Consider the following 27727-nt stretch of genomic DNA (forward strand, 5'->3'; position numbering starts at 1 on the left):
CAACGCCTTCCAAGCATCTTTTATTGCCCTCGTCTGCATTAATTCCCATCTGTCACAGACACTCAGCACCGCTTAGCGCTCCTCCGCTGGGCTCACTCACTCGGGAAGGGAACCGGGAGAGGCTCTTCAGGACTATAGACAGTTCACATTCCTCCCTCCCTCCCTCCCTCTCTTCCTTCCTTCCTTCCTCCCTCCCTCCCCTCCTCCTTTCCTTCCTTCCTTCCTTCCTTTCTTCCTTCCTCCCTCCCTCTCTTCCTTCCTTCCTCCCTCCCTCCCCATCTCCTTCCCTCCCTTTCTTCCTTTCTTCCTCTCTTCCTTCCTCCCTCCATCTCTTCCTTCCTTCCTTCCTCCCTCCCTCTCTTCCTTCCTTCCTTCCTTCCTCCCTCCCTCCCTCTCTTCCTTCCTTCCTTCCTTCCTTCCTTCCTTCCTTCCTCCCTCCCCATCTCCTTCCCTCCCTTTCTTCCTTTCTTCCTCTCTTCCTTCCTCCCTCCATCTCTTCCTCCCTCCCTCCCTCCCCCTCTTCCTTCCTTCCTTCTGCAGGTGTCTCAGGGGGCTGCGGTCTCTCACTCCTGCCCCAGCCTCCTTCAGCTCCATGCACCCCTAGTGCACATGCAGCTCAATGATTTAACCCTGCCAAACAGGGCCCAGGCCAGGCAGGGGCAGAAGAGAGGGGGCAGCGCCTTGCAGCATGTGGCCTCTCTCTGAGCCCCTGTCCTGGTGCAGCTGCATGCTCCCAGGATGTCACCCCCCTCACCCCCACCCCCACCCCCCCACAGCTGGGCTCCCGAGCAGCATCAGGATGATGTCACGTAGGCTGTCGCTATGTACTTCCTGTCGTTGCCATAGGTGGATTTGGTCCAGGTGTAGGTCTGGATGCCCAGCTGATGGCCCCCCAGGCTCAGCCGGCACCTGAGGAGGAAAGTCCATTTCAGCATTGCCTGGGTCTGACTCCATGCCCTCCGGTCACCGAGCGGCTTGGTGCTCAGGGACTTCATCCGTCCATGCCAGGCAGTGCTGGAGGAGCTGCCCCCACCCCAGCACTGTCCAGAACACATTGGATTTACATCTCCCCGCATCACCTGGGCCAAGCCAAGGCCCTCTAACCGCCCCTTGGCCCATACTCTATCCTGAACCAGGCTCCCCCTCCGCCTCCCAATACAACCCCACGCTCACACCACCCTGGGGCCTGGGCGGGCCTGAAGAGGCCTGCAGACCCCGCAGTGGGCCACATCGACGTGGGGAGAGGGGCTGTGTTTGGTCACAGGGTGGCTCAGGGCTGGACTGCCAGCCGGGAGATGAGAGCCACACGTCACCTGGAACAGGCCCATGTGCCGGCGGCACTGAATTCAGGGCTGAGCAGAGCCTGGGTGGATATCCTCACCCCCGGGCAGCGGGAGCGGGTGCTGCCAGCTACATGGTCTTGCCCTCAGCGGGCAGGCGGAGCAACACGGCCGGTTCGCGGGACTCTTGTAGCCGGGTCGGTCCAATACAAGAGGTGACCTCGCCCCGCGTGTCTGACTGGGACACGACAGACGTTAGGGCAGGCACAGAACTTACATCTTCCCTGGCCGAGCAATGAAGCACAGTGTGTAGAGGCCAAACTCGAACTCAGGGCTGCAGCCAATGAAGGCAGAGCCCACCTCCTTCACATAGCCATCCCAGCTGAACTGCATCCCCAGCACGTCGGGGTACGAGGTCCACTGAGGAGGGAGAGAGCAAGGGGTCAGCGCAGTGACCTATCCGGGATCACACACAGAGCAAGGGGGCGGGGGGCTGTGACTCATCCAGGGATCCGGGGTCACACTCAGAGTCTGTGTGGGGGGGAGGGAGGACTGTGACCCAGCCAGGGATCCGGGGTCACATTCAGAGTGAGTGGGGGGGGCTGTGACCCACAGCTTCCCCTTGGCTGCCCTTCCACCCCAGATCCCATCTCCCTCTTGCTCAGCCCTTGCCCTCCCAGCAGGAGAATGCACCCAAGGGAGCATCCCAATGTGACCCTCAGGCTGGGATCCAAGGGGCCATTGCTGATACTGGCAGGGACCCTCCAGGGAACCCAGCTGCCCTGCCATCCCAAAGGGCTTCACTGCTTTGACGGGCCTCTCCGTCCCCGTGTGGGCTGCTGGTCAGACTGCCCAGTGCCCGGTTTGCGCTGGCCCGGCGGCAGTACTGACCGGCCCGTCGTAGTTATGGCCGTAGTAGTCAACCAGCCCCTGCTTCTCCAGAAGGTAGAAACGAATCCAGTTGTGGAATCCGGACACTTTTCCTTTTTTGACTTCCCCTAAAGAGGAGGGGAACAGTCGCTGGGCACTGCACCCCAGGGAGGGGCCGAGCGCCCCTGGCCCTGCCCGCACTGTGCCCGCACCGCGCGCTGGGCACACGCATCCCCCGAGGGGAGAGGCTTCCTCTGCCTTCGGCCACCCCCTGGGTGCAGTCTGCTCAACAGCGGTGGCTTAGCCATGCCCAGGGGCCCAGCCAATTGGGGGACCCCCAAAATGGCAACCCGTGTGCCCCAACATGCTCTGCCTGCTCAGCACACCAGCTGGGGAGCAGGGTTGGGGTGCAGGCAGGTGGCTGGGGAAATATAGGGGCCGGGATGGAGAATGGCTCAGGGCCCATAACACAGGAGGGTCCATCCCTCCTGCTCAGCACATGCGTGGCCCTGCCCATCACCCCAGCCAGCCTCTGCTACATGGGCAGTGGGTATCACAGGCCAGGGGAGGCTGAGCCTCCTCAGACAGCCCGTTGTGGGCCCCCCCCCCCCCCACTTCCCGTTCCCTTCCCGCTCTTTCCCCATGGTCTGGGCTGGCGCTGACGCTGGGGCTGGGCAGGCCGGCCTGTAGTCTGGACTCTGGGTGGCTGGGGCTGGTGTTTGAGCTGCCCAAGGCTGGAGGTGCTGGGGGGCTGTGCTGCCTGCCAGCCCAGCACTCGGGGGCTGTATGCACTGAGGGAGGGGGTGTTGGGCCCACACCACCTGCCTGGTGCTCTGGGCTCTATGGGGCTGGCACTGCACCACCCAGGCCCAGTACTCCAAGGCTGGAAGCACTCAGGAGACCAGGGACTGGAGGGCAGGCAGCTACAGTGGGGGTGCTCTGGACTTGGGGAAAAGGGGCGGGGCCTTGGGCAGAAAGGGAGGAGCCAGGGGCTATGAACCCAGCCCATACTGTACCTGAGAAGACGTGCTCAAAGCCGCTGGAATCCCCCTCACTGTTGCCTCTGGAATAAAGGCCAAACCACATCTTGTCCAGGTCACTGACAAACTCCTCCTGGGTGCTGTAGCGCTCTGGAGATAGAACAGCGTGGAGAGAGCCCCGAACGAGTGAGAGGAGGGAAGCCAAACCTCTGAGGAGCACCTGTGGGGCCACATGGACCACTGACAGGCCTGCTCACCCGTGGCTCTGGAGTGAAATACCTGAGGTTTTACGGCATGAGCTGAAAGCCACGAGGCTCTGAGCCAAGGCTGTAGCCGACTCATCAATTGCTAGGCAGTCTAGGCGCTACTGGAGTGGGATGCAGCAGCACACCCGGCAGGCACATGCCCTGGACAGGGCCCCTTCCAATCCCAAAGAGCCAGAGATGAGGCTGCCTCCCTCCAGAGAAGGCATCCCGGGGGTTACAGTGGGCCCTGGGCCTGCCAGGCAGGACTTTGGGTGCTCAGACAGTGCCCATGCCCCTCCTGCTGTGTTAATCTGGGACGCAGCATGAAGGTGCAGAGACCCATCCGGGTGCACAGCTGCTCTGGTTTCTAATTCACAGTGCTAGAGAGCTGCTGTGTGGCCTGCCCTGGAAGCATGTGCCCCGGAACAGCGGGAGCAGCGCACCCCAGGCAGCGGGACTGACCCCTCTAGGAGGGGTGCCCCGTTCTGGGACCATTCAGACCCTGGCTTCACTGGGAGTAGAGGCAGGAGCTGCCTGCCGTGGGGGAGTGTCCTCTCTTGGCCCCTGGCACTTGGAGGAACAGGAGACACCTGCTGCTGGCAGCCCCTGGGGTCGGCCCCCGCTGTGCTGGTCACACTCTCAAAGCGGGTTGGACCCAGACCGGGTCAGGATTCGCATGTAACACGTTTCTCAGTGGCCTAGAGGGCGTCTTGTTTATTTTAGCTTAGTAGCACACGTTGATCCGGCTGTTTTCACTTGCACCCGCTTCAGTCTGCTTTTCTTCTTACTAAAAAACACCTTCATCTGTTACCAGGCCCAGTGTAAAAAACTGTGACCACTGGGCATCTCTCTCTCACTGATAAAGGGAACCCACTTTACGAGCTGTCTCATAAGCTTGTACCTGGGATAAGATGGACTTGCTCCCAGGGTGGGGGACTCAAACCCCCAACCCTGTACTCCAAAAGCTAATGCCCTAGCCCCACTCTAGAGCCCACCCCGCATGGCTACTTTCAGAGGGTGCCTTATCCTGCTATCCTAATGTGATAGCCAGCGCTATCCTTTGGGGTTTGTGCTCCTGGGTGCTGAACCCTTAAAGTTGAGCCCTCCTAGAGAAGAGTCTGTTACTTTCCTGGGAGGCCAGGGCTTCTGGCCCAGCAAGGTAGGGTGGTGGGGAGCCCAGAGGGCAGGAAGGAGGACATCAGTGGCTTGATCAGCTCCCCAGGGGACAAGCCCAGGGGACTTCTGTGATCCAACCCATCACACCCATGTTCTCGGGGTAACACAGCTACAGTCTGAGCAACATGCTCAACAGGAAGGTGGGTGACCCAGCCAGCTCTTGCTCAACAGGTGCTGGCATGTGGGTGCCAGCTGCCCAGTGCTATTGTGGCACAGCACAGGGCCACTTACTTTTCTTGTGCAGGAAACTGTAAAGCGTTTTCATGAGCTCGGTTTTCATGACCTCCCTCAAGAAGTTCTCCTGCTCCTTCCGCTCCTCGGCACTGACAGCCTCCCCCCGGCCCGTCATCCTCTGGTAATTGTCCAGCAGCCTGATGAAGCTGGCGTAGGTGGGTTTGGAGAAGAGCTTCTCGTTGACGTATGTGTAGAGTCTGCGATGGAGAGATCATTGGCTGGAACGACCACTACAGCTGCTGCGGGAAACCAGGGACCAGGGACTCCCGGGGCCCAGCGCAAGCACATCCTGAGGGTCAGGTCTCGGGCCCAGGGAGCAAAATCACTGGGCACTTTTGAACATATAGGCCTAAGATCTTTGAAATGCCCCCCACACACACACACACATCCCAGTCAGCCCCTCCCCGGCGATCCCAGCTGGGGCCCACTGCCCCAGCCATCAGAAGGCTTCTCCCTGCTCCCTCCCACCCCCAGGAACTCGCATTCGCTGACACTGTACACGGCCCTTCAGCCCATCACCCCCCAAGCAGGCCCCCAGCTTGGAGCCCCACAAGGCACCGGGCCACACTCCACCCCCCTTGGAGCTGGGGGGCTCAGAGCAGGCCCCCCCCCAGGCAATGGTGAGTGCCCACCACACTCACGGCTCAGGAGCATGATCCTCCTTGGCACGGGTCTCGGCGGAGGAGGAGAGGTGCTGCGGGTTGATGGAGATGTCGGACTTCCGGGCTCTGTTGACGTCTGCCTTGTACAGCTGCTCGGAGATGCTCAGGAGCTCCTCATTGGTGATGGAGTCGTGGCTGCTGGAGAATTCCTCTGCAGGGTTCAGGCCAGTGCACAAGCAGAGGAGGGTGTGAAGAGCGAGGCCTGGGAGCTTACCCTTCCGGGGGGGGGGGGGGGAGCTGCGTGCCCTACTGTCCGCAATTCCAAAGACTCATGTGCCCCACATCGGAGCTGCAGGGGCTGGGGCAGGGCTATTGAAAGCCACCGCAATGCTAGGGAGAGGAAGAGCTGAGGCTTCTAAGCAGGGGAACACCAAAGCCCCAGCATGACCTCGCTGCTGGGGTGAAAGTCGGGAAATCCAGAGCTGAGCATCCCCCAAGGGGGCCAGGTTTGCAACTGAGAGGAATTCCCTGCAGACAAGACTTCCCAACCCTGGCAACCAGTGAGTCGGTAGGGAAGGGCCCCAGTTATCTAGGGTGGGAGCAAGCCCTACACAAGCCCCTCCCCCTGTCATCTTGGCACCGGCAAGAACAATGCTACTAGCTGCAGCACTTTCACCAGCAGACCCCCAGTATCTGTTGCTTGCATCAAGCTCTGGCTCCTGGAGTCATGTGATGATGGGGAGGTGACAGCTGATAGTCCCAGCCCATGCTGCTACCTTTGGCCCCAGCGGTCATGCTGCTATTTTTGAGCATCCACTCAGCAGTGTCGCTGCATCTGTGTCTGCCTGGGCTGCAAGGCGGAGACAGACCCGACAGGTCTAAAAGGACCACTGTGATCAGCCAGTGTGACCTGTACACAACACAGGCCAGAGCCCTTCCCTGAATCAGTTCCCTTCTGGACCAGAGCAGATCTTGCAGCTCAGGGTTTTCCAGCCGTTTCATTGCGGTCCCCTGAAAGATTCCCAGTGGAGGTGGGGAGGACCCCTTTGAAAATCTTAGGCCTAGTCCCAGGGTCCACAGACCAGGGGTGAAAACCACCGTATCAGTGAGAGTATCCAGTCTTGATTGGAAAACGGCCAGTCTTGGGGTATCCACCACTTCCCTTGGTAAATTATTACAAAGTTGAATTGCCCTCACTTTTAGACATGAACCTTATTTATCTGCATTTGTCTAACTTCAGCATCCAGCCTGGGATCGTATCAGCCCTTTGTCCGTTACACTGACACGCCCGTTATTAAAGATCTGTGCCTGGGTAGTTACGTGTGGACTTGAATCAACTCACCCCTTGACCTCTCTCTGTTAAGCTAAAGTGACTGAGACCTTGGCTGCATCTAGACTAGCAGCTGCTTTTGCGGAAAAACTTGCCAGCTGTCTACACTGGCCGCTTGATTTTGCGCAAAAGCGCTGACGTTCTACTGTCCGAAATCAGTGCTTCTTGCGCAAATGCTTTGACGTTCCCATTCGGGCAAAAGCCCTTTTCCGGAAATGATTTTGTGCAAGAGGGCCAGTGTAGACAGCTAAAAACTGTTTTGCGCAAAAAAGCCCTGATGGCGAAAATGGCAATCGGGGCTTTCTTGTGCAAAACCGCATCTAGATTGGCACGGACGCTTTTCCGCAAAAACTGCTTTTGCGGAAAAGCGTCCGTGCCAATCTAGATGGTTTTCCGCAAATGCTTTTAACGGAAAAACTTTTCCATTAAAAGCATTTGTGGAAAATCATGCCAGTCTAGACGTAGCCCTTGAGTCTCCCACTCCAAGGCAGCTTTTCCAATCCCTTGGTCATTCTCTGAACCCTCCACTTTATTAACATCCCTGTTGAATTGTGGGCACCAGAACTGGGCACAGGATTCCAGCAGCAGCCATGGCAGCGCCACACGGGTACAACGACCTCGCTGCTCCTAGGCGAGGTTCCCATTCGGTCATCCCAGGAGCATGTTAGCCCCAGTCTCACATGGGGAGCTCATGTTCAGCTGATTATCCACCAGGACTCCCACATCTTTCTGAGTCCCTGCTTCCTAGGCCTGCATCCCCTTCCCGTGAGCATGGCTGCATTCTTTGCTCCAGGATAGGGAGATAGCAACTGATCTTCCTCCTGTGCTGCACAGCACCGTCTGCCTGCACTGTGCACAGAAGGGGGTCAGTGCTTCAAATGCCACTCGCACTCCTCTGTGCAGGCAGGGAGAGGGTCTGTTCTCATTCAGATAGCCAGGGAGGGGTCCCGGACGCATCAGCTCCGCTCTGCTGGAGGAATAAAGAGCACCTGTCACACTGGCAGGATGGGCTCTGGGTGGGAAGCAGGACTCCGAAAGGACTAGAGATGTAACTAGTTAACTGGTTAACCAGTGGTCTGGCTGGGCTGGAACGGCGCCCGCGCTGCAGGTGGGGGCTGTTCCAGTTTGGCTGGGCCCCTCGCTCGCAGGATCTCGGCTGAGCAGTTAAACAGAACAATTAACCAGTTCACTGATTAAATGGGATTTTACAGCCCTGAGAGGGTCTTGGGGCTGATGATGGAAACCAGCTGAACATGAGGTTCCAGCGTTGCTGTTTCTGGGCGTGTGAGCACAGGGCTCGGCCATATCACAGGGAATAGCGAGTCTGAGCAGGGAGTGCGTACAGCATTGGCGAGGCCGACTCTGGATGCTGGGCCCGCCTTTCCGAAAGAAGCTGAATGACAAAGCGGAAAGGGGTCAGAGAAAAGCCCCAGGAATGACTCTCATTGTGGAACCCCAGACCAAAGGAATTCCGTCTGTTTAGCTTATCCAAGAGCAAGTGATGCGGCGTTTGGGCCAAGTCTGTAGCACCCAGTGGGGAGGAGGTTTCTGGCAGCAGATGCTTTCTGAATGGGAGACAACGGCAGAATGAAATCCAGTGGCCACAGCTGAAGTGGAAGAGTTCCACATTGGACCAGCTCGCCCAGGAGCTGGAGGGCGTCTCTGTCTCTATGGGTTTGGGTGTAAATTAGAGGCATGTAAATTAGATTACCCGACACAGTTAATGAAGTGGGGATTTAAATATCCCCCGCTTCATTAAAATAAAAATGGCTGCCGCTCTGTGCTGGTTCAGCTGATTGTCGGCGCAGCACGGCAGTCAAGACGCAGATCGGTTGACAGGGAATGTCTTTGTTGACGGCTCCCTTATGCCTCATGAAACGTGGTTTACAGGAGTGGTCGACAAAAGCGTTCCCTGTTGATTGATCCGCATCTGGACTGCCGTGCTGTGCCGATGATCAGCTGAGCCGGCACACTACAGCGGCCATTTTTATTTTAATGAAGCGGGAGATATTTAAATCCCCGCTTCATTGACTATGTCGGGTTGTCTAATTTACATGCCTGTGTCGGCAGAGGCATGTAGTCTAGACATACCCTTGGAGTCCTTAAATCTCCTTCAGAAGGATGTGCCCTAGCCCAATCACAGACTATCACTACACCGCTGATTGCTGGGCCCATGCAAGGACCCTGGAGAATTCTCTGGCTCGTATTTTTCGTGACCTTGGACTGGCGTCACCATGAGCTTAAAATTCCATTACTCTCTGATGCCATAGGCCTGTGGGGACCCAGAGGTTTTATGACACTGTCTGGCTCTTCTAGCCCCTTGCATCTGCACCTTATTACACCTCATACCTACAAGTTCTGACCTGCACTGACCTCTGCGGCACACGGCCCTACCACTGTGCTGCCACCGGCTGCTAACTACACTTCACTGCCTTACTTACAATAAGATGCTGACTCGTGAGAGTCACAGCTTTGGAAACCCATAGACTTTGTCCTGGTAAGAAATGCAGAAGAGCAACAGCACAGGTGCAGAGCCTGGGATGCAGGGAACCGGAGGCAGGGACTGGCTGGAATAAGGCCTCAGGTCACACATGTTGCTAGCGCCAAGAGAGGCTACTCACCGCTGGAGTGGGCAGGCCTGGAAGCAGTGTCCTTCAGTCTCCCATCTACATTCAGTGAAAAGAAAACAGAAACCGAAAGATCCCTTTGTAGCCAGTCCCAGACACAGGCGTCCCGGGTTGTGGGGACTCTGGGGGACTTACACTGAAGGTGTTATTAAGAGAAACTGAGCATTGCAGTCCCAGCCTGTTGTCTACTCACTAAAGTGTTGTCTATTCATTAAAAGACAGCATCACACATGGGCTCGCACGCACACAAACACACACACACAATTTTCACACTCAAGGGCACGTCCAAGGACCCACCCCCGCAGACACGAGTGCCCACAGCCAGTGCCTTGCTTTGCCGGGTGGGTCTGCGCACTCTGTTTGGGACCAATAACCATGAGAATTCCCCCAACCAAGAGCCACCCCCCAATGGATACTGACAGATGGAGTGGGAGAACGACAGCCGGGCAGAGAAGCAGGCCAGAGCCCAGCCTCGTGGGCCCCCGAGGTTGCTCACCCTTGCTGCAGTGCACGTGGTAGTCTTCACAGCAGTTGCGATGTTTTTCACACTTGGTATTACAATGACACTCATCCTCCCTGTTGTATCGCTCGTGACAGCGCCCCTTGCAGGAGTCGGCATCAGTGTACAAGCCTGGGGCAAAGGGAAATTAAAGCTTTGGCTGAAAAGGCGGGGTGGGCTAGTCCCGTGGGAATCCCACTGCTGCTCCAATCAAGATGGGCCCGGATCCACACTGCGGCAGCTGCCCAGGCCACACACTCCAGAGGCCAGTGCAGAGCGATGGAGGTTCCTTTCAGCGACCAGTGACCGGAGCCACCGCGCCATGTGCACAGACGCCGCAGCGCGAGCCCTCGGAGAGGCTGTCCTGGCCCAGGCCGGCAGCAGGGTGTCGATTGCACTCAGGAAGCCACGGGGCAGAGGTGAGTAGCGATGGTCTCGACCTGCCACATTTGGCTCCCAGCCTGGCGTTGGCTGGCCTTGAGAGGTGATTGCATTGGACAGGGAGGTTCTGCTGGTGGCAGAGGCTGCAGCTCACCCTGGGCAGAGCACGCAGCGAGTCCCCCTGTGCTGAGACCTGCCCACCAGGCTGTGCTGAGCGATGAGACAGGCTCAGGGGTTGCTGGGTGGTGCCATGGCCAGTGCTGGAGCTCAGGGTGGACGGTCCCTCTGGTCCCGCCAGACCTTGCGCTAGGAGGCTCGGTGAAGGAGGAAGTCAGCATGAGGCCTGGGCGGCTGGTAAGCCCCATATGACCCTGTTTCATAGCTCCTGTCATTCCAAAGCCAGGAGGGACCATTGTGACTGTCCGACTGAGCCCCATGCTGGCCAGAGAATCCCTGGCCCCCACCCTCCGGCTTGTGAGCGCAGACTTGTCCCGGGGTAAATTTCACCCTGGGACGGGCCACCAAGGGAGTTAACAGCACGTTGTGTTAATTCCCAGTGTTGAGATTCCCGGACTGCGGCCCCAGGGCATCAATAGTAACTCACCGGCAGAGTCGGGAGGTCCCGTCTCCGTTTCCTCCGTATCCTCAGCAGCTGCAAGAGAGGGAAAGAAAAGACCATTGGGTATGTCTACACTACAGCGCTAGTTCGAACTAACTTAGTTCGAATTAGTTAATTCGAACTAAGCTAGTTCGAACTAACGCATCTAGAACTAAAAACTAGTTCGAACTAGCGTTTTGCTAGTTCGAACTAGTAAGTCCACATTGAGTGGACTCTGAACAGGGCTTAAGGATGGCCGGAAGCAGTGCCGGCAGGGCATAAAAGGAGGACTTAGAGCATGGAGATGCTGTCTCAGGCTAGCCGAGGGCTGCGCTTAAAGGGTCCCGACCCCCACCCCGGACACACAGTTCTAAGGGGTGCCCCGCTTGCAAAGAAGTTCTGGCTTGGAGTGCCCTGAGTGCCCACACTGGGCACATCACACCACTCGGCCATCAGCCCGGCTGCACTTGCCGCAGGCTGCCATCTGGGGAGAGGGAGTAATTGGGGGGGCTGCAGGAGAGCTTCCACCCCCAGAAGCCCGCAGAGCCAGCCCAGTCCTCCCCATTGGGGGCTCGTACCCCATTCCTCCCTCACCTCCTTCCACTTACCCTTCCCTAGCCCCCCTTCTTATTGATGTACAAAATAAAGATAACGTTTCTTCCAACATTGACTCTGTCTTTATTGAACAAAACTGGGGGAGACTGGGAAAAGGAGGTGGGAGAGGGGAAGAGAGAGGGTGGGAGAGGGGAGGGCAACTAACATGATCAGGGGGTGGGAACAAGTCCCAGATGAAGAAAGGCTACAGAGACTGGGACTGTTCAGCTTAGAAAAGAGGAGACGGAGGGGGGACAGGATAGAGGTCTCTAAAAGCAGGGGTTGGGTGGAGAGGGTGCATTCAGAAAAGTTCTTCCTGAGTTCCCATAAAGAAGGACTAGAGGACACCAAAGGAAAGGAATGGGTATCAGGCTTGAAACTAGTAAGAGAAAGTTGTTGTTCTTCCCAAAGCAAATAGTTAACCTGTGGAACTCCTTGCTGCAGGAGGCTGTGAAGGCTACAACTTAGAACAGAGTTGAAAGGGAAGTGAGATCAAGTCATGGAGGTTGGGTCCATGGAGTCCTATTAGCCAGAGGGTGGTGTCCCTGCCCAAAGTTTGTGGAAGGCTGGAGAGGGATGGCACGAGACAAATGGCTTGGTCACTGTCTTCGGTCCATCCCCTCCAGGGTCCCTAGGGTTGGCCGCTGTCAGCAGACAGGCTACTGGGCTAGATGGACCTTTGGTGTGACCCAGGACGGCCATTGTAAGCTCAGGGCTCAGGCTCGGGGGTCTCAATGGACCCCCTTGATTTTCATGCACACCTGCTCCTGGGTGGCCAGGCTGGCAGCTCTCCTGCCCTAGACGGCCACTTTCCTGTGCCTAGTGCGGAGATCGTGGACGAGGTCCACGATGTCTGCACTAGCCCAGGAAGGTGCCCGCCTCTTGCAGTCCAGGGCAAGCTCCCGGGAGCCGCCAGCCTGGTCCCGGCAAGAGGGGGTGGGCTGGGGGACATCGGGTGGGTGGCTCTGTGCCGTGCCAGGTGCAGGGTCTGCTAGCTGGGTGCTGGCAGGCTTGCACCTGGCACGGGCACCGTAGCCAGCCCGTGCCCCTTTAAGGGGTCCGGGGCCGGGAGGGGGGCATAGAGTTTCCCTGGTGTTGGCCAGAGTGGCCACCAGGGAAACCTGGGGAGGGCTAGCCTCCCACTAGTTCGAACTAAAGGGCTACACAGCCCTTAGTTCGAACTAGCTAGTTCGAACTAGGCGTTAGTCCTCGTAAAATGAGGTTTACCTAGTTCGAACTAAGCGCTCCGCTAGTTCGAATTAAGTTCGAACTAGCGGAGCGCTAGTGTAGCGCCTAGGAAAGTTAGTTCGAACTAACGGACGTTAGTTCGAACTAACTTTCTAGTGTAGACATACCCCATGAGAGGCTCTAGTGGGCTGAGTGGGGCTGCACTCGCTGATCTGGGCGTGGCCCAGGCGTGGCAGTACCAGGCAGTGGGACCTTCCCCCCTGCTCCAAGCAGGAGCACATCACTGTTGGTTTGTACCAACTACATGTTACTCTTTGCTTGGTGGCCTCTTGCTTAGTGTATGGGAGCCTGGTCCCAAGACTCCGCCCATTCCTTGCTCACTCGGGGTGAGTAAATGTCCCTTTAACATGTACCTCTAGGCCCGCTGCAGGTGACCATTTGGGATTAGCCAGAGCCAGTCATATGCATATATTTATATAGACACACACAAGATTTACACATATTTGGGGTGAAATGCCTGCATAGAGGTTGTGTCTCAGCCTAATGCTGGCCCCGCTGCACACAGAGGGCACGTCTAAACTACATTCCTTTTGTGAAAGAGGAATGTAAATGAAGCAAATCGAAAATGCAAATGAAGTGCAGATTTAAATATCCTGCGCTTCATTAGCATATTTTTGTCCAAGCGCTTTTTCGCAAAAGGGTTTTTCGAAAGTGAAAGCCCCATCTAGACTGGGTTCTTTTGGAAAAAAACCCCCGACTAGACTGCGCTTTCACTTTTGGAAACCCCTTTTTTGAAAAAGCACTCAGGGTATGTCTACACTAGCCACCTTAGTTCGAACTAGGGTGGCTAATGCAGTCATTCAAACTTGCATATGAAGCCCGGGATTTAAATATCCCAGGCTTTATTTGCATGTTCCCGGGCACCACCATTTTTAAATGCCCGGTAGTTCAGACTCCCTGCCCGTGGCTACACTCAGCACGAGCTAGGTAGTTCGAACTAAAGCCCCTAATTTGGACTACCGTTACTCCTCATATTTAAATCCGCGCTTCATTTGCACTTTCAATTTGCTTCATTTATATTCCTCTTTCAAAAGAGGAATGTATTCTAGACACAGCCAAAGAGTCTCTAATCACTAAGGCCTGGTCTGCACGTCAGACGTGTGTCTATGGAAGTCACTTTTGGTTGACTAATAATTGATGCGTCTACACTACCAGGTCCCTTCTGCTGATCTAAATCACCTGAAATGTCAGCTCCCTACTCCACTTGTGTGAGAGGCAAAGCGCTTAGTTCAGTGTCGACGGGTCGACAGAGAGACAGTGAGGCCGCAGGGTTGTGTAAGTCAATCGAATTTGCCTGCAGGAGGTTTCCCACAACACTCCTCTGTAAGCAGCCAGGCACACGGGGAGCAGCCCCTCCCCTGTTAAAGCCTCAGGAACTTTGGAATTTCCCACAGTCCTGGCATAGGGCAGGACCTTGGGAATCTCTCCAGGGCAAATGCTAATTGCCTCCGCTTTCAAGTGCATCTCATAAACTCTGGCACAGCAGGTGAGTCTCCATGGCTGACCTGTGTCAGGGGAACTAAAAGCCGCTATGGGTGGCTTTGTTGGTTTGTTTTAGAGGTGCAGTCACCAGTGCAGCTAACGGACACTGACCTGCACTCCATGCAGCCCAGTGAGGGAGGAGTGAGCATGCCTGCAGGGGCAAAGAGGCCATAGGCCACTCGGCTACTCCTGATCCTGGCCCATGCCGGACACTGCCTGGTCAGTTCAAAGCAGTGGTGGGCCACCTGCGGCCCACTGGGGCTCCACCTGTGGCCCACAGGCCCCCTGGCTGCCCTCCTCCCCCACACGCCTCTCGCACATGGGGGAACCAGAGCCCCACTTTCCTGCTCCTCCCCACCCTTCCCAGCACTTTCCGAGGAGCCAAGAATCATCTGATTGGTGCTCCGTCCCCGCTCCTCCCCCTCCCTCCCAGAGCTGGAATGCTGCAAATCAGCTGTTTGTGGTGTTCCAGCTCTGGGAGGGAGGGGAAGGTGTGGAGACAGAGATCCAGGTGATTCACGGCTCCTCCGAAAGTGCTGGAGGGAGGGGGAAGAGCAGGTAAGTGCATGGCTCTGGTGCCCCAGTGCACTCCAGGCACAGAGGGGAGGGGGACAGGCAGGAAAGCCACAGGCTGCAAATGGAGCCCTGGTGGGCCATAGACTGCTGTGGCCCACTGAGGTGAAGGAAGGCCCAGGAGAGGGATCATGTGAGGATTACCTGTTGGGTTCCCTCCCTTTGGGGCACCTGGCACTGGCCACTGTTGGAAACAGGACACTGGGCTAGATGGACCTTTGGTCTGACCCATTCTAGCCGTTCTTATGTCCTTATGTGACCCACCCACCATTCCTAGTTGCCCATCCCATGGGAGTGTTGTTTGCCTGCAGTGTGACCAGCTCACGCCCCTCACAAGAATCTCTCCACTGCTCCTCTATCAAACTCATGCTCCTTGCCCATACCTGGCAGGCCATCCTGGCTAGCAAACCAGTCCCACCATGAGTCTAGATTCCAAGACCCCACGATCATCTAGTGTGACTTCCTGGATAACCCAGGCCAGAGGACGTTCCCCCAGAATAATCCTCACGGAACTATTTCGAGGATCAACATCCAAGCTTCACTAAACATTTCAGCGATGGCAAAACCACCCTGGCCTGTAAATCGTTCCAATGATTCATTATTCCCACTGTGGAACGGTTACGCCGTATTTCCAGGAAAGTGACCACTGGGTCATGGGGCTCAGTTTTATTTATTCTTCTTATTTACCACTTGTGGACTAGTAGCACTAGTAGCCCCAGTCATGGCCCAGGGCTGCTCAAACGTCGAATAACAGGAAAGTCCCTGCCCCAGAGGGATTACAGGCTAGTCCTGGCATGTGGATTATAGCTTGTAACCTCCATTGAAAGACTCAGACTAGCAGACGTGTACAGAGAATTGACCCCTGTGAATCGATCCATGTGCATCCATCCCTAACACCCTCTTCCACTGTCCCTGCTTCTTGTGATACCCCCCTGAGCCGTCTGGGGCAGGGCTCTCACCCAGGCCTTTTCTAACCCAGGACTGGAAGGGGGGTTCGTTGTCTGGTGGCCCCGTTATACCCCCAGCTCAATCAAGCTCCATTTAACAAGCACCTTCTGAAGAGCCAGTCAAGACAAGGGCTGTCAGACTTTGGCTGGAGCTTAACTAGTTGAGCTGAAGCTAGCGGGTAGCAGGGTTTTAGCACCAATGTGCTGCTCAGAGGGCAGAAGCAGACCACACTAGCTAGCAATGCGCCTTTCAGTAGTGGCTCACAGAGTCCATGTGCATGGACAGCACCTGGCACCCTGGGCCCCGGTCTAGGCACTACTGCCACAGGCAGCACATGCAATCAGTACTGGGGGGGGGGGGGGGGGTTGACTTAGCTCTCTCAGGGAGAGCCTCCTTTGATGGAGGCAACTTACCCCATATAAGATCTGGGACAGTAAATGTCCAGTCAGCAGCCAGCTGGGTTTCAGCTCCAGAAAACGCTTCATAACGCTCACTGCATGCGCTGAGCCTGAGTCTCCCCGGCCAATCAGGCAGCAGAAGCATTTGCATTTACATTACTAGCAGTGAGCTCAGGCTCTTCAATTCTGGCCAGACAACCCTGCTCTAGCGGCAGCATCACTCCGACTCCGCACTCCCCCAGCACAGGGCTACGGACTGCCCGTGGCGCTGGAGAAGGGGGAATTGGGCTCCCTACTGGTCTGGGCAGCCAGGTCTGCGGCTTCACAGAGTCTTCCCTGCATGGATTTCCTGTTGTTTGCACCCACTCCGTTCCAGAAATATCCCCGGACACCTCCTGGATTCCAGGTTCTTTAGAAGGTTCCTCCCTGTTATTTTAGACTAGTCACTTATCAACAAGAATAACTTCTGCCCTTGCAATAGTCAGAACAGTTACAGGGACAGCCAGGTAATCCTCATGCGGCAAAGGCGAATCTCATTGCTCAGGAAAGGGAAAGGGTCCTTCTGTGTTGCCGCATTGCACAAGTGCCCTCTTTCCTGGGAGTTCAGGAGTGGGTGGGTTTGCCTCCTGCCGAAGGGCCCCTGCACTGGCAGAGGCAGGACCAGGCCTAGATGGGCCCGTGGGCTGTCCCTGTCTGGTGAATGCCACCTCCTGGACCTGGGAACATGGATGGGTTGGAAATTTTCCATCGCCGTGGATTTGACAAAGGAAGCTGTTTGCAGAAAGCGCCTGGAAATTCTGGTTTCTTGCCACAGAACCAAAAACTCCAAAAGAGAAAAATTTGGTGTTTGAGTTTTCAGTTTTTCATTGAAAAGCTGAATTTTTCCAGGCTCTGATGGTGCCTGATGTGCTGGATCATGAGCCGTGCCCTGAAAATCTCCCTGCAGGGGTGGATGAGAGTGCTGCGGGGTCCAGGGGCCTTGGGAAGCGTGTGGCCCGGGGCAGCTGCCCCGCTCACCCTGCCCTAAATCCACCGCTGTCTCCCTGGGCCCCTGCAGTTCTGCTGCCAGCTCCAGGGCAGATGAAGCAACAACCACCAAAGCCTGCCCAGGCCTAGGGAGATCGCCCAAAGACCCTGCAATTCAGCCACTGTGGGAGCAAAGTTGTCACAACACTGCCGAGGGGGGCAGCAGAGCAGGGGGCTGGGACTCTGCAAAGGGGCTGATTTCAGCCAGACCGAAAAAGGGGACGGCTGCGGGTTGGGAAGGTCAGGTCCTTCGTATCAGGGGACGTAGCTAAAACCCCTCCCAGGCCTGGTCACAGAGCGTGCCTGCTCCCAGCGCCATCAGCTGCTGCACGGATGTGATCACTCACGGATGTGCTGCATCAGAACAGGGCAATTTCCTTTTCCATAGCACATGAGCCTCACTCTGTTCTCTGTCTCCATGGCTGCGAAACCCAGGCAGAGCCGCAGCCTGCAGGCGGGGCGGGGCGGGGGGGGGGGGGGGGGGGGGGGAGGGGGAGCGCACAGTGCATGGTTCCTAACCCTGGGTGTTTGGGTCTGGTGATTTCGTCATGTTGCCTTTATTGCTTAAAGAGAAAAAGTCACGAGGGAATTTTTTATTAGCCACTGACGTCACCAGAGTAGCATCAGCGCGAGTCACACCCTGCTCCCTCAGTGCTGCCTAGCCACGTGCGGGGCGCAGTGGGGAGATTTGTGAAAGAAGGTGTCTGAGGATCAAATCATGGGCCTCCACCCAGCCCTGGGAGAGAATCAGAGAATCCTAGACCTCAGGAGTCATGGAGTTCAACTCCTTGCCCAAAACCGGACCAACCCTGACTCAGTCATCCCAGCCAGGGCTGTGTCAAGCCAGGACTTAAAAACCTCTAGGGATGAAGATTCCACCCCCTCCCTAGGGACCCATTCCAGTGCTTCCCACCCTCCCAGGGAAATAGTTTTTCCTAATATCCAACCTAGACCTCCCCCACTGCAACTTGAGACCATTGCTCCTTGTTCTGCCATCTGCCGCCATTGAGAACAGCCTCTCTCCATCCTCTTTGGAACCTCCCTTCTGGAAGTTGAAGGCTGCTACCAAATCCCCCCTCACTCTTCTCTTCTGCAGACTAAATAAGCTCAAATCCCGCAGCCTCGCCTCGTAGGTCATGTGCTCCGGACCCCGTATCATTTTGGTTGCCCTTCCCTGGACTTTCTCCAGTGTCCCATCTGCTGAGTCCTATCTGCCGAGCAGCCCTGGAAAGTATCTCACAAACTAGCTATGAATGAAAAACAAATCAGAGCCCCTCACAACCTGTCTTGGACAGAAAGCAAAGGGCTAAGTTTGAAAGGCTGGGGAGTAAAATATTCACAGGTGTGTATCTGCGCGGGGTATAACCCAAGGGGAGGCTGAGCCCAGGGGACTGGAACAATTTGTTTGTGGGGGGAAGCTGAGAGCCAGGGGGTGTGGCAGGCCCCTAGATCCAGCACTTCTGGCTGTGTCATTACAACACTGCACATACTAGAACAGCCACCAGTTTCTACTTTATCGGATTCTCTTGTCCACAAGGAGCTGGAGACTTCCTAGAGGTGCTTGGGGTGACCAGGCCTCTGATACAGGATCCTGTTACCTTCCCATAGGACTCTCTTACCTTCCCCTTCCCCGCTTGTTATCTAGTCACCCCCAAGCTGCTCAGTGTCCCAATGGGAAGAAGCATCAGACCCCTCCATAGCCAAAGCCCTGTTGGGAAGAGCCGCTGGCCGTCATAGCATCATGTGAAGCAAAGCATCTCTACTCACTGTCAGAGGCCACACTGCAGGCAATTCCTGCGGTGAGGAGCAGGATCCAAGTCTTCATTGTCACGGAGAAGCAGCAGATGAAGCTCCCAAGATGTCAGTGAGAAGGAGACTCCCAGATTCCCAAGTGCGGATCTGCGGGGCCCTGCTCTCTCTGTGGGCGGTGGGAGGCAGTGCCAGAGGGCACTGAGGAGGCTTGCTGGTCCCTTGTGGGAGGAGAGAGTGAGAGAGCCGGGGACACCTGGTGAGCCGTGCAGAGGAGTGCCAAAGAAAATCCACTTTTTAAAAGATTTGGCTGCTGTAGGTAGGCGGCAGGCTGGAAATTCCAGCTGAGTCTCTAGCTCTGCCCCACTTGCTGCAACACGTTTGTGGCCCCAGGACACTGGGTGCTCTGGTACTAGAAATCAGCCAATGGGTGAGACATCCTGGAGTGCCCACTCACTGGGGCGTGTGCTGCTGGCACTCACTGGCCTGGGCCTGGCCCTGCCATCCTGCAGCAGACGGGCTGCAGTGTGAGCTGGCCAGGGGCTAAAGGGGAAACACGCAAATCAAACCACTGCTGCACTCACTGGGCTAGTCACCAGTTCCCCATCCGGCTCCTCGGCCTGGCTGTTGGCACATCCTGTGCAATGATCAACGCCCCCTGTGGTCTCCCAGGGCCCCATGGAGAGCCCCATTCCAGCCCCTCCCTTAGAGGTGTCACAGGGCACTGCCAGAGCTCCCCTGCGCCTTGGGGCCCTCAGTCATGTTACTGCAGAGACGCCGGGAGACGCCCAGCTGGTCCTGCTGGTTTCCAGTCCCAGAACTCATTGTATAAGTTGGCAGGGAACCGCCAAGGACCCAGCTCATGGGGGCTGCCAAATGGGATCAAACCAGGGTGCCTCTAGCCCAGTGGCCTGTGGTGCAGACTCTCAGCCTAGTGGCTTCAGAGGAAGGTGCTAGGAGCCCGGCGGGGGCAGCCACGGGACAGCCTGCCCTAGGCAAGTTCCCAGCTCCTGACCCCTGACAGTGACAAGTTGGTCCATGCCCCAGGGGAGGGGGAGTTCCGAGCCCTCCCCAGCTTATTTCGGTCATGTCCAGATGATTGGTGCTAGACTGGTGCCTCCAGCTTTGGGACAGTCCTTTGAGGATCATCCAAGGGGTCTTCCTCTTCCTTCAGCCTCCCCGTCTCCTGCCCTCCTGCCTCATTCTATGAGCTCGGCTCAGTGAGTCCAGCTGAGGCAGATTCCTGGTGGAGACACGTCCACTCTTCAGGGATTAGGTCACCTCAGCCAGCATTTGCAGTGACACTCAGTGAGGGCAAAATGGTTGAGACCATTACTTATCTGGAACTCAGCAGAAGTCTTATCATAGAGCTGGAAGAGACCTCAGGGGGTCATCAAGTCCAGCCCCCTGCCCAAGGCAGGACTAATCCAAACTAAATCAACTCAGCTTGGGCTTTGTCAAGCTGAGACTTAAACACCTCTAGGGATGGAGATTCCACCACCTCCCTAGGGAACCCATCCCAGTGCTTCTCCATCCACCTAGGGAAATATTTTTCCTAATTTCCATGTGTTGTATTGAGGGGGAGGAGGGAGTAAAAAGCTGATCATGATACCTTACAAGGGAAAATTGCCTTGGTAACTTTCAGATTCCTGTGGAATTGTGAATTCATACTAAGTGTCTGTGCAGTATTTAACCGCTAGCTTCAGTAAGGCTGAAATCAATTTTTGCTATGAAACTTATCGCTCCTTCACCAGGATTGTAATAGGCACTTGTGGATGCCAAGGTAGTTTTCTTTCACTTGACCTCTCATTTGGCATATCTGTACAAAGCCAGTGGCTGTTCAAAAATCTCCTAAGTAATGATTTCTGCTTTCCTTTTTAAAGTTTCTAGTCCCCATGGCTGTGGAATCTCCATCCCTTCTTATCACTGTCCTATACCCTTGGTGAAAGGTGTTAAGTAGCATGTTAAGTAATAGATTTCATCTCTTGTTAAACTGTTTATGTGGAGAAAGCAAAATGAAGGAGATGCTGATCCTGTTTGTCTTGTTGTGAAAGAGGATTGGGCCAAAAGAAAGTCCTTAGGTTAGCAGAGAAATGGAGATTAAAGCAGAGCCAAGCTGTAGCGAACTCCATCCTGCAAGCTTTGTCTCTCTGGCTGACCTCCTTGGTCAGATCCCAGGGGACAGCCCGGACTAACTTTTGGAAACATCCAACTAGGACAAGGCCCCATAAGTTTATACTGCAGCTGCCTGGGGCTCTACCAGTGTGACCCCACTACAAATGATAAACTAGAAACTGACTTTAAACAGGAGTGAAACTGACACTTCAAAGTCACTTTCACAGTAGTGCCAAACCCAAATGGTCAAATATCATGAGTTAGGCTCACCAAAAATCATGAGATTGGCTTAAAAATCATGAGTTCATGTACACATAACAGATCTGGTGGGTTTTAATTTGCCTTCCACTTTTTGAGCTTTTAGGGTGCACTGGGGTCACGTTTTGACACTTTCTCCACAGCCATGAGAGCTAGAAACTTTAAGAAGGAAGGCGGAAACCATCACATGCCCACTGGACTCCAGGAGCTGGGGCTTCAAGGAAAACAGTAATTATCACAAGATGCAGGACAAAATGATGAGCATTGCAACAATGCTTTTCGCCCTCTTTGAAGTGAAATGGGAAATCTATGGCAGCAGGAAGCCAGCGCTAAAGCCCCTGCATGGCTGGTTCTGCCTGATGGGGGTAGGATGCAGCTGTTGGGTTGGGGGGGGGAGACTTCGCCTGACGGAGGGAGGAAGCAGCTCAGGGGAGGGAGGGCTTTGCCTGGTGGCGGGAGGAAGCAGCTCTGTGTGCTGCTATTTCCCCTCCCTGCCACCTACCTGGAGAAACTACAGCATATGGAAGCTCTGTCCCTGTGCTTGCCTGCAGGCTCCACCCCATTGCTCCCATTGCCTGGGAATCACGGCCAATGGGAGCAGCAGGGGCAGAGTGCCAGGGAGCAAGACCTGGGTTCTACTCCCCCCTCTCCCAGACCAGACTGCCAGTGGGGTCACCGGCCAGGACCTTAGGGACAGAACTTGAAAGGTTCTAGGCACCCAAAGACGCAGATCAGCCTTTAGTGGGGTTAACAAGGCACCAAAACCTTCTGGCTGCTTTTGAAAATGCCACTAGGTGCCCACATGCCTTTGCAAATCTGCCCTTAGTCTGTGTGTGCCCCCTGTGCATTGCGATAATGGCCCTGCTCAGCCTCCCTGGGGCTGGGAGGAGACTGGCATAGTGAGGCGCTCAGGTACCATGGTGACGGGGCCACAGAAGTACCACAGGGGAAGTGGGAACTTCTCTGCACCACTGCCAGCCCTTCCCTGGGGTTTGGCCCCTTCTTTTCTCTCACCCCCTCACGTCTCCCTCTTTTCTGAATGTAGCAATGACGGTGCGTCTTCTGAGTCCCCAGCGTTCTGCACACACGCACATGCACGCACTTCCTGTTTCACAGGCTCTTCTAAAGACGTCCAGTTCCTTCATTGAATTACCAGCCCTTGTGTATCAGAGTCACCCTTCCTCCATTTATAACCAAACCCCTGACTCCCGGCCCCAGGAGCACAAGCTGGGAGCAGCACCGGAGAACGCGCATTCCCCACTCAGTTCAGAGTTCTGCTTGGGGCTATGACCTATGTTGAAATGCCATGGTGGGGGGGGAGGGGGGCTGGAAGCCTCGCTCTCGCCCCCTCTAAGTGAGTGCCCCTGCAGCTGTGGCCTAAAACCTCAGCAGGAGCGGTCCCCTGGTTTGCCAGCACCACAGCAATGTTAACTCTGCATCTAGCTGTTAGCTACTGACAATGAGTGTCACTGCCACTAGTGGATGACTTGACCCTGCACCCCCACGTCACCAGGAGCGGAGGAGTGATCGACAGAGCTGGAAGAGGTTAAATGGTCTCTTCCGGCCGTGGAATCTATGGATCTATAACTCTGGGGGAGCCAAGAAAAGACATTTCTCGGGTTACTGGGTTAAGAAGAACACTAGAGGGCAGCCTAGTGTTTAATTATCCTGGTGACACATGTTAACCCTTCCCTAGTGCTAGCTAACTGCTAACAGGGGGAGGAACGCTCAGTGTGCCCAGTGCAGACATGGCCTTAGCTTCTCTGCAATGTTCTTGGACTCCTCCCTGTTCCCTTTGCCCCAGACAACCATCCGTCCCTCTGTTCTCCCAGAGGCTTCCTGCCCCACATCCTCCGGAATCTCTGTTCATTTGTGTTGTTTTTTGCTCTGCAAGTTCCAGTTCCCTGCTCCCAGCCTCTGGGGCAGTTTTTGCTCCTGTGTCTTCTGCTGGGGTGGCATTTCCATTTCCAGAAGGATCCCTGTCTGGCTTGAATCACCCCTGGATGTGGCATTAGCCAGACTGGGTTACCCCTTGTCCTCCTGCTTCCCTCTTTGCCCAGGGCTCCTGGCCCCCCAGGCCACAGTTATTGGTCCCTGCAGGAGCATCCCAGCGAAACCCCCGAGGTCTCTTCACTTTGGACTTCTGGCCTTTCTGGTGAACCATCTCCTGCATCAGAAATTCCCTTAATGCCCCTGCCAGTTAGGGGCTATGGGGAAGGGGTGGGGAGAATGGGGGGGGGAGCGGTGGGAAAAGGGGGATGGGCCAGAGGCGAGTGTGGGAGGGGTGAGGAGGAGAGGAGCACTCAGGGGCAGAAGAGGAGGGAGGGGGCAGTGCTCCCCACTCTTACGTTTCATCCCTCATGTTCTGCGGCCCCTTCTCCCACCGTTGGGAGCAGCCATTGTGCCCTCTCGTGCTCATGGCTGGGAACTGCCTGTCCCCCACCCAAGAGGGAGGAGATGGGCTCTGCTCAGCCAGGCCCAGGGAGTGACAGGGCCAAAGCAGGGGTGGGATCGGGCGCTGGTCAAGGCCTGAGTCTGCTCTAAGCCTGGGACCTGGGGGGGGGGGGGATTGGGGCCCACAAGCCATTGGCTGAGAATCTAGGAATGGTGGATTGGAAACCATGGCCCATTTGCTGGGAGTTTAAAGGAGACGGGTTGGGCTAGTGGATCTTTTGTGCTATAGTATACTGTGCTGCTGGAACATCGGCACAAACTGCCCCTTTATTCCTGCTGCTGTCTCCCCTGTGACCCTAAGGTGTCCCCCATTCACTCTGTGGTCCCCCCTTGTCCCAGCTATCACGCCACCCTGTCCCTTAGCCTCAAGCCAGTTAAGTGGGCAGCTGGAAATTCTTTGTTCTAGAGGGGGGCTTAGGCTGCGAGGGCAACGGACAGGCCTGGCTCTGGCTCTGCACGCTGTTCCAGCGCTGGGCTCATTCTGCACTGGCCTGGCACAGCAGCAGGCTGGGGGGATGCCGGGCACATGCATTACAAGCCATGAGCTCCGCAGTCAGTGCTGTGCAAGGTGCACTCCCCGCGGGCAGGGCCGGGTCACACGCTCTGCAGCCCGTGGGCTGTCTGTGTCCAATTGGGATCCTTTGCTGGAGCGGGTATTTCTGATTGGTGGACAGCTGTCTGATGGCAGGTTCTCTGAGAACCCCCAGACTCAATCCACGAGTCACTAGATAGAACATCAGCTGGCACCAGCTCTCTGCTGCTGCTGGGTCGGCCCAGGAAAGGGGTAAAAGCCTCCACATCCCAGCACCAGCCGCTAGCCCTCCAGTCTCCACTCTACTGCTCTAAAGCCCCTCCAATGGGCCACTCTGAGTAAACCAGTGCAGCTGGCCCAGGGCAGCAGCATTTGGTTCCAGGCCAGCCGCACCAGGAACCTCTGAGGGCGGGGGGCTCCCATTTTCCCACCACCCAGGAGCCCAGCCCCTTTCTCCCCCCAAATAGTCAGGACCATGGGCTGAGCTGAGGCTGGGAGCAAGGGGCAAGGCTGTGTCACCAAACTGCTCTCCCCACAAGCCGCATCCCTCTTCTGTTAGCGTGCACTCCCTTTGCTGCTTCTTAGGGGATCTCTCCGCCCACCTGTCACTCTCCATGGGCCCTGGCCGGCAGCTAGGCATTGTGGGTGCCCATTTGCGCCCTGCCACCCTCCCTGCCCTGGGTCTGAGCACTGCGATGTGGGCCCATGGAGCAAAGAAGGGGCATGGCAGCTGCAGAGTTGCTTGGGGGGAGCGGAGCACATTCCCGTCCCAGCACCGAGCCATGGCAGGGAGTCGGGCCAAGCCAGGCACCTGGGAGCTGGGCCCTGCCACCCAGACAGCGGAGCTGGGAGAGGATCAGACTCCACGGTGACATAGCACTCGCTGGGCCTCGGCTTGCCCAATGAGCAGAGCTGGCACAGCTGCCTAGGCAGAATAATTGCAAAGTGACTCAACTGGTCTCCAGGACATTTGGGGAGCAAACTCATCTGCTGAACATGGGGGGCTCTGGCTATCAACAGAATCAGGAGGGTGAAACACATGTTCTAAGCAGGCCTGTGACTTTCCCCCAGGGGCCCGTAATGATAAACTGCTGTGATTGACCTAAGCTGGCCCAGGCTGGCAGCAGAGGCCGAGGAACCTGACTGTGATGCCCGTGTGCTCTTCTCCCCGCGCTGCCAGGCCTTTGTACCCTCTGGAGGGGGTGTTCTGCTTGTGCCCCGTCGCATGCGTCATCAGAGCTTGGGGCCTGATCCGGATCTCAGTTATGCCGGAGTCAGGCAAACGTAAAACCCACATGAGGAAAGACCCAGGCCCTCCGTGCGAAGGTGCCAGACCCACTAGCTGTTGCTTGGGGCCCTCAGTCCCATGGCACAGGCATAGCTGCTGTGGCCCACACTCCCAACACCTGCCTTCCACTGGACGGTTTCCTTCCCCTCCTGGCCCCGGAGCGTTGCCACGTCCCCGTCACTCATCTCAAAAGATCCAGAGCAGTTTCATCTGTGGGGTGAAAATGGGGCTGAATCCCCCCAGTCCCATGTGTCCTCCACTGAGGGGGGGCCTGGAAAGGGCCTCCAATGGCTGCAGAGCACCACTGCCCTGGGGGTCTGTGAGCTGTGGGCATTAGGCAGGGACATGGGTCCCTGAGAGCCTCCTCCGCTCCCGTAGCAGCCATAGAAATAGTCAGGGACAGCAGCAGAGGCCAGTGCCTGGCTGTCAGAGGTGACTGGTGGGGTCCCGCTCCTCACTTCTCCTCAGTGAGACATTCCAAGCCCAGGGATTGAGGAGAGGCGGCAGCTAGCCAGCGCCCAGCTCTGGGGAGGGGGCAGTGGGGGGGGGTCAGCCAGCTGGGACCTCGAGGGCAGCAGTGAGGGGTAGCCAGCTAGGGCCCAGCTCACTGCGGGGGTGTAGCCAGACAGAACCCCCTCCCCTCCCCCTCCTCCCTCTGACATCCTTGGGAGAGAGAATCCTTGAGAGTGAAACTTGAATCCTTCAAAGGCTCCAGGGCCTCCAATATCTGAGATATAGGTGAGAGGATTATTCTAAGAGGGGTGGGTGAGATTCTGTGGCCTGCATTGTGCAGGGGGTCAGACTAGATGATCATAATGGTCCCTTCTGACCTTAAAGTCTATGAGTCTATGAATAACAACAGCCCTGGATGCTAGACAGGAACCAGATAACAACGGCAATTGGGTCAGCAAGTGACCTTTGGCTGGTACCAGTATTGATACGCCTACACACACCGTCCCAAAAGAGGAATCTGCCACCCCATCAGAAAAAGGATGATTGAGGCTTTTTTGCGCAAAAGCGCATCTAGATTAGCACGGATGCTTTGCCACAAAAAGTGCTTTTTCAGAAAAGCGTCCGTGCCAATCTAGACGCTCTTTTCCGCAAATGCTTTTAACGGAAAACTTTTCCGTTAAAAGCATTTGCAGAAAATCATGCCAGTCTAGACGTAGCCTGGGAGTTTTGGGCTTTTGGAGAAAGCATGTGCCCGGCTTTGCTGTGATCGCCCGGCCGATGTACAACCTATTAAAGAAAAGTGCCACTTGGGAATGGACCCCAGCACGTGAGGAAGCTTTGAGGCAGCTAATAAGCGAGTTACACACATATCAAGCTCTTGGTCCAATTCATCCCGATGCCCCGTTCCACCTATACCTCACCATAGGAGCTACAGGAATGTCCTATGCCCTATGGCAGGAAAGTGAAGCTGCACCCCAGTGCCCCATACAATTCAGCTCTAAGTCGTGGCAAGGGTCGCAGGGAAATTACATTCCATATGAGAAGGTGCTCCTGGCAGCCTACACGGCTTTAATGGAGACCGAGGAGTTAACCCAGACCTGGGATGTAACTATTCACACTCCTCTTCCAATTATTAAACCTATATTGGAAGGGAAAGAGCTACTGCCTGGTGTAGCACAGAAAATGACCATTCAAACGTGGGCGCTTTACATACACCACAAGATAGGTGGTGCAGACACCGCACAAAACCCCACCATGATTAAAGAATCTCTGTGGAAGGTGGGAATGCCCGACGAATATCACCTACCTCCACAACCATCTCCTATCCGAGACGCTGCGCCATTTGATCCGTCTCGCCCTGACGGAGTTTGGTTTACAGACGACAGTGCTAAACTGATAAAGGGAAAGTGGAAAGGAAGGGCTGCAGCAGTCCCAGCTGATAACTCCACCGCGCCTCTGACTACTGACATAGAGGGATCCGCCCAGCTCATGGAATTAGCGACAATTAAGGTGGCCTGTGAGGTAGGTGCTAGCACTGTTTACACAGACTCCTATGCTGTATGGGCAGGAGCCACCCAGTGGATAACTAATTGGAAAAATAACCACTGGATGATTGGAGGAAAACCAGTCTGGGGATTAGAATACTGGGAGTGGATCTATCACCATGCAACCCAGTTAACCCTAAGCATAGGTCACGTGTCAGCCCACCAACAGAACAACGCTCTGGCTGCCCAATTAAATAACTTAGCCTATGCGATAGCCCAGATTTCTGCCACCCAGGTGGATTG

The 27727-nt window shown here is 55.9% G+C and overlaps 1 protein-coding gene across 2 annotated transcripts; it reads right to left on the bottom strand.

Moving 5' to 3' along the window:
* ENDOU (endonuclease, poly(U) specific) lies at positions 1 to 27400 on the bottom strand. Of its 2 annotated transcripts, XM_006134639.4 has the most exons (11): positions 27247 to 27400; positions 18859 to 19061; positions 10829 to 10876; positions 9841 to 9975; positions 9339 to 9383; positions 5427 to 5598; positions 4783 to 4982; positions 3167 to 3280; positions 2172 to 2278; positions 1558 to 1700; positions 1 to 909 (listed from the first exon to the last, which is right to left on the bottom strand). In XM_006134639.4, the coding sequence occupies exons 2-11, from the start codon at positions 18914 to 18916 to the stop codon at positions 795 to 797; spliced, it is 1137 nt and encodes a 378-aa protein (XP_006134701.2). In that variant the 5' UTR covers positions 18917 to 19061; positions 27247 to 27400; the 3' UTR covers positions 1 to 794. The 2 variants fall into 2 exon arrangements, with proteins under 2 accessions (XP_006134701.2, XP_075758202.1); XM_075902087.1 differs by lacking the exon at positions 27247 to 27400 and having other exon boundaries at positions 18859 to 19296.
* Positions 27401 to 27727: the final 327 nt, after the last annotated feature.

Source organism: Pelodiscus sinensis, chromosome 19 (genome assembly GCF_049634645.1).
Source record: "Pelodiscus sinensis isolate JC-2024 chromosome 19, ASM4963464v1, whole genome shotgun sequence".
Lineage (NCBI taxonomy): Eukaryota > Metazoa > Chordata > Testudines > Trionychidae > Pelodiscus > Pelodiscus sinensis.